This window comes from Acanthisitta chloris, unplaced genomic scaffold, assembly GCF_000695815.1.
Source record: "Acanthisitta chloris isolate BGI_N310 unplaced genomic scaffold, ASM69581v1 scaffold43703, whole genome shotgun sequence".
Lineage (NCBI taxonomy): Eukaryota > Metazoa > Chordata > Aves > Passeriformes > Acanthisittidae > Acanthisitta > Acanthisitta chloris.
The window spans coordinates 11229-17150 of NW_008666219.1; the positions used below are offsets into that span (position 1 = coordinate 11229).

Consider the following 5922-nt stretch of genomic DNA (forward strand, 5'->3'; position numbering starts at 1 on the left):
ATGAGCAGAGACAATGTACCCCTTCCCCTCCCCAAAAGAAAACAGAAGCAGAATGGGCAGCACCATAAGGAGTGCTGTGAAGCTGTTGGAGGACAGACAGGCAGGAGACTGTTAGGGCACAGGAATTATATGTATGCAGAATTTAAGAGCCAAACCAGGAAATTTTGTGCTAGATCTACAAATAAGGCTTTTCTATTTTACAGGTTTGTTTCTCCAGTCAAAATTAGGTCATATTCAATTCTGAATCTGAGATTTCCCTAAAAACACATCCAGGTCTCTACTGGTTTTACCAACTACAAACTCCTTGCTTACCGGGTTAATAACCACCACAGTACCATCATATGTCCAAGTTCCCAACTTCATACTGCAGTTCTGCTGGTCAAATGGGAAGTGTGTGACTATAATTTCACAATAACTCTTGAAAATAGCTGGTGGTGTCCAGGTGATCCGGCCTGTGTGCTCCAGAAGGACTTTGGTGTATTTTACAATGGCAAAATCACCATCTGCACTGCAAAAGGAACAAGAGCAGTAGCAGCAACATGGGCAGCATAATTAACATAGTCACAAAAGAATTTCTCTGGCTGTGGGCCAACTGGTCCCCTAGTGCCATTGTGCCTACTCCTGGAGAAGCTTGCTCAAGAGGGATGCTACCCACTGGACCAGATGTAGTGGGAAAACAGCCCCATGGAGTGGTGCCATGGCACAGACCTCCCCACCTCTCTCTCTCTCTCTCCCCCTCTTCCCCTTCCTTTCTCTTTCCCCCCTTCCCTCCCTCCCTTCCACCCTCTCTAGGTGGCTAACACCCCTTACTTGTTGTAAAGAACAAGGTCTGGCCTCCAGATATCATCTGAGGGGATGCGGATTTTTTTCACACCACCATAGTCGTCTGGATTCCACTTGAGGTTGACATCTGTCCATTGCTGAAGAGGGAAGAGTTCAGGCCCTGAGACCCTCTCCTACCTTTAGTCCTTCCTAAACCACACGTACCTCCATTGTCCTGGGACATGCAGTTAAACATAAACATAAGGGAATTGTACCCCAGCTCATTTTTCACATTTATTTAAATTTTGGCTTAAGCAACTTATTAAAAACAAACCAAAAGAAAATATTACAGAAGATAAATATACCAGAATCTACTGTTTGAAATACAATGCAAAATGCTTTTCTTAGAAATCTCAGTGTTTGGAGCATTTTATTTGTGAGACCCCAGAAAGAAGCTCTGCTAGCTGACTCACTTGTCCAAGTTGCCCCTGAAAGTATGACAGAGTAGTTAATTCCTGGCTGTGTCCAGTGCATTTATTTGAGTTGAACGAAATGTTTAAAAATGAATAGAGTTACCTGTTTCAGGCGTACGTTGGTTGTCACAATCTGATTTACTTCATCCTTAGAAAAAAAAAAAAAGAAGGCAGTAGCAGTAAACATCAGGATTAAAGGAGAAAAATTATTTCCTCAGAAAAACAGCACCATTTGGCACTATCACACAAGCCAGTGGATCAGTGAGTGCCACACATTCATACCGTACCACACTAATCAGCTGGATGAGCTGCAGACCAACGGTGACCACAACAGCGTCCCGATGGTCCTCCACCGGGCGCACCACCTTGTTGTAGTTCTTGAACAAGTCCTCAACAAGGCGAGTCTCATCTTCATAGCACAGGGCCAGCCCAGCTGCAGACAGCAAGGGTGGCACCAGTGAGATGGGGCAGGGAACGGGCACTGTCAGCCTGAGGTGGGCATGAAGGAAATACTGCCAACAGCAAGCTGCTCGCCGTGGGTAACGCCGAGTCCTCTACTTGACTCCTCATTTCAGACATGAACTATGTGCATTGCAAAGACCATCAGCAGGGGGAACTGTCAGTCTCATCGGGGTCAGCTTTAGGAGGATGGCAACGACAGCCTCCACCCAGGAGATGAACAAAACCAAATAGCCAGTATTGTGAACATCAGACTAAGTATTAGGAATCTCCTTCAGGATCTCCCAGCCTGCAACTGTGCAAACATGCAGTACTTGTGGGCAGTTTGCACAGAGAATACACAAAGGAAGGGATTTCTAATGTTGGTTTCTCCACCTTCAATCCCACAGACTTGCCTGTGACAGTAACATTAAAGGAGGGGACCAAGCACACTGATCACTGAGATGAAATCACCACCCAGGCGCTTTGCATTGGCAATCTAAGCAGAGTAAGAGCTCCTTTCCACAACAGAGCTGCTCAAGTTGTGCAGGTGGTTAGAGAATTCACAACATGGGCTCTATTTCCCTCTCCTCAGGGAAGATCTCAACGCATCCATGGAGAACTCTGCCCACAGGTGTGACTCAGCAGTGCTGTGCCACGAGCCCTTGTAAGGAAAGTGTCACAAGTCAATGTCAGGGGGCAGCTCTGTTCCAGTGGAGCCCTCACAGTGCCTGTGCATGACACTGCCCTCCCACAGAGCAAAGGCTCAGATTCCCACCACACAGCAAAACAGACAGGCCCATTTCCAAACAGCACATCAGGTACTCAGGCTGTGGCTGCTTCACTGTTACAGCAGAGTGAAGCAAACTGAGGGGGTGCTTGGGGATGTTTTTGTATGTACCCCCTCTTAAAGGTAGTGAGGGGGAACAGAACAGCTGAGCCTCGCCACAAGCATTTTTTGCAGACCTCACCCTTGCCTTCCTCTCTTGGATGAATTGTGGGCCATTGAAGTCAACAAGAATTTTGCTGCTGACTCCAACCTAAGCCAGGATTTCCCCTAGTTTCCTAACTGGCTTTTCATCAGCTCCTTTTATATAGCTGAGCTGAGATGCCAAGGATTCTGTCTTGGCCTTGTCCTGCCATGAAATCATATTAAAATACTTGAATGCCAATGAGAAAATCTGTCTGTCACAGACATGCACTGCTTGCCTCCCTGGCCAGGAGGCTGGTCTAGGGCAGACAGGAGTCATCTTTCAATTTTTAAGTGATGATCACAGCATCACATCTAAGTCAAGTACTTTGCTATGCTTTATTAATCCAATTAAAATCCTTCATATTGTCCCTTCTGGTGTGGCTTGGTAGGAATTTGACATACTGCTTGAATATGGTGAAAATATTTTAGGATCACAAAATACTTATTCTTTTAAGGGAGAGTTTAAGAAGAATTATCTCAGTACAACACATGCAGTCGCAAATCAATTCTACTCCCTTGTCAGTCATCCCACGATTTAATGAAATTCCTTGTAATTTTTTTTACATCCCAAGCCATGCTTCCTAGACCCCTTCCTGTATTTTGAAATACATGCAGCACTAGGGTAAAGGGGAGCATGCAAAACAAATGACAGAGAGACAAACAAACACAAAAAATGCTCCATTCCAAACATCTGGTGTCTGAAATTACAAATATCTGCCCTTTAAGCACTCCAAGGCTCTGCTTTAAATGATCTGGTGTTTTCATAAAACCTTATCAGTAGAACAGGCTGCTCCCAGAACACACATTTGCTCATTCCGATGTACATCTAAAATCCTCTTCCTGCACACTCAGGAAGGAGCTAACCCCCACTCAAGGCAATGGTTGGAACACCTTTACCTGTGGAGATGAGGAGGAGGATGTGATGAACCTTCATCATCCCAGCTCCCTCTTGCTGCAGTCATACATACAGAGACACACAAAGCACCTTTAAGGTCTCTTCAGAGGAGGGCTGTGCTGCCTCCTGCCAGGGCATGGCAGAAATATAACCACTGGGGTGTTGATTTACAGCACCTGTTTTGGGAATGACAGCTGAGGGCCACTGTGCCACTGGCTTGGAAATGGGAGCACAGTGTGTTTCACCAGTCAAATATCTTCTGCAGTTTACAGGAGGCCATTCTTTCTAAGTGGCAATGTGATCTGTGACTTAATAAACAAATAAACACACAAATAAAGGTAAGAAAGAATTATCTGTAAGTAGATGGACATCTCAGTCAGACCTCAGAAACTTCTTGAGTTGGGGACCCAAAGTTGTGTGTCTCCTTTTCTGACCAGAGCAACTTGCCAAGTTTGTGACTTTGTTTCTCTGAGAGAAAACAGACTACAGACATTTATTTCTGATACACCCTCACCAGTGTACAGACTGCACACTGGGATGAGCCTGTGGGATTGCAGGTGGAGAAGCCAACATTAGAAATCCCTTCCTTCGTGTATTTTCCATGCTTAACTGCCCACAAGTACTACATGTTTGCACAGTTGCAGGCTAGGAGATTCTGGAGGAGATTCCTAATACTCAGTCTGATGTTCACAATACTGGCTATTTGGTTTTGTTCATCTCCTGGGTGGAGGCTGTTGTTGCCATACTCCTCATCCCATCATAATGATGCTCCTATCATAGGATGGATGGGAAATCTTTGAAGGGAACAAATACATTCAAGAGAGATCCACCTCTTTGAACCCACCTGGATTTTCAGAAGGTAGATTCCTCCCCCTTGAAAGCTGTTACCCTCCCTAAATAACCTGAAGTAAGAGGGTCACAGCCCCTTCCACCCTCTCCCCCTCCCCGTCCCTTCCCCCCCTTCTACATACTTACTGAACTGTGAAAGTCAAATGGCAGGAACACAACTGGTTCCTATAGCAGGGCAGATCCAGTGGATTCCTGTAGGTCATGCTAGTGTTTGCTCTTTATTGTCATGAATCACCTGGAAAAGACGTGAAAAGAGAAGTTTTCAGTAATAGTACTCAGTTATTCAGGCTAGCAAAGAAAACAAACAGCCGTGAATAATTGTATATATGTATATATGATTATCTCCTCTGAGCCCACCAGTATCACTCAGGAACAAAATCTTGAGAGAGATTGTCCTGTGAAGTGTTCAACAGCATGAGATAAACAAGTCCATCAGTTCCAAGGAAAGGAGATGAAGCAAACAGGAAAGATGCTGCTATAAATCCATGACGCCCTGGGTGTTCTTTGCAGTTCTGGTCCTCTGGTTTCAAAAGGAAACTTGGAAAAGGCCCAGGAGAAACTGACAACAACATCCACAGTACAAACTGGCTTCTGTACCTGGAATAGATGGAGTGCGTGGGCCATCAGCCTGAAAGAGAAGCCAGAGAAAGAGCTTTGGTAGAGTCTATAAAATCCTAAATGATCTGGAGAAGGCAAATTTGGATTTGCTTGCTGTCCCCTTGCAAAAAAGCAGAGAGGACAGCAAGGGAAACTTAGAGCTGTCAGGCTTAACCAAGACACTCCTCCACACAGCATGGCTGCAGTGGAGCTTGGTGCCACAGGAGTGTTTGGTTGCCAAAGGTTTTTTGTCTGTATTAAGAAAAAATAGTTAGATAAATTAATTTCATAGTATTAAATACACACACCCCCCACCACACCCCCTAAGAAGTCTGTCACGGAAGTTCCAGAAGGCTGGGGTAGTGTCCTGAGGAAATACTGCCAAATGCTTAAGCTTCCCCTAGGCACATACCATGTGAAGACAGTACATGGCACTGGGTGACCTGCCACAACCATTCGTACACACTGTTCCAAATTCCCTTTTCTAGAAAACATTCCCCACAAAAATCTTAGCTTTGCCTCTGGGTGACACCAGATGTATTTTCTATTTCTGCAGGGCAGCCATGGTGCTATTTGCCAGCTGGTTTGGTGTTTCATGCTGGATGCCTTTATTATTATTATTATTTTAATTTAGGTTTTTTAATTACTCTCCCTCACCCACTCCCTCCACTATGTCAGCATTCAACTTCTGCATTTACGTTTATCCTCCAGTAAAAAATCTCCAGCTACATAACTCTGGCCTTGTTCCTGGCCTATTCCTGGCCAGCAGCTCCCATTGTTGCAGCTATCTTATTTCAAACCAGCAGCTGACTGCTTGCAGCCTTTATCCTGGGCCAGGCAGCTGTCGTGAACAGTGCAGATATAATTGCATGGAGGCATTGTGGGAATGCTGATCATGGCCCTCCAGATCCTCTCAGGGTCTTTCAAAGCATTCC

General features: G+C 45.2%; 1 protein-coding gene across 1 annotated transcript in view; it reads right to left on the reverse strand.

Moving 5' to 3' along the window:
• CHRNA1 (cholinergic receptor, nicotinic, alpha 1 (muscle)) overlaps positions 1–3583 on the reverse strand; it is a 9039-nt gene extending 5456 nt beyond the window's left edge. Inside the window, exons 1-5 of the mRNA XM_009071996.1 lie at positions 3544–3583; positions 1523–1668; positions 1339–1383; positions 811–920; positions 313–508 (exon numbers count right to left, since the gene is read on the reverse strand). Coding sequence (XP_009070244.1) covers positions 313–508; positions 811–920; positions 1339–1383; positions 1523–1668; positions 3544–3583 — 537 coding nt within the window. The remainder of the gene's footprint in view (positions 1–312; positions 509–810; positions 921–1338; positions 1384–1522; positions 1669–3543) is intronic.
• Positions 3584–5922: the final 2339 nt, after the last annotated feature.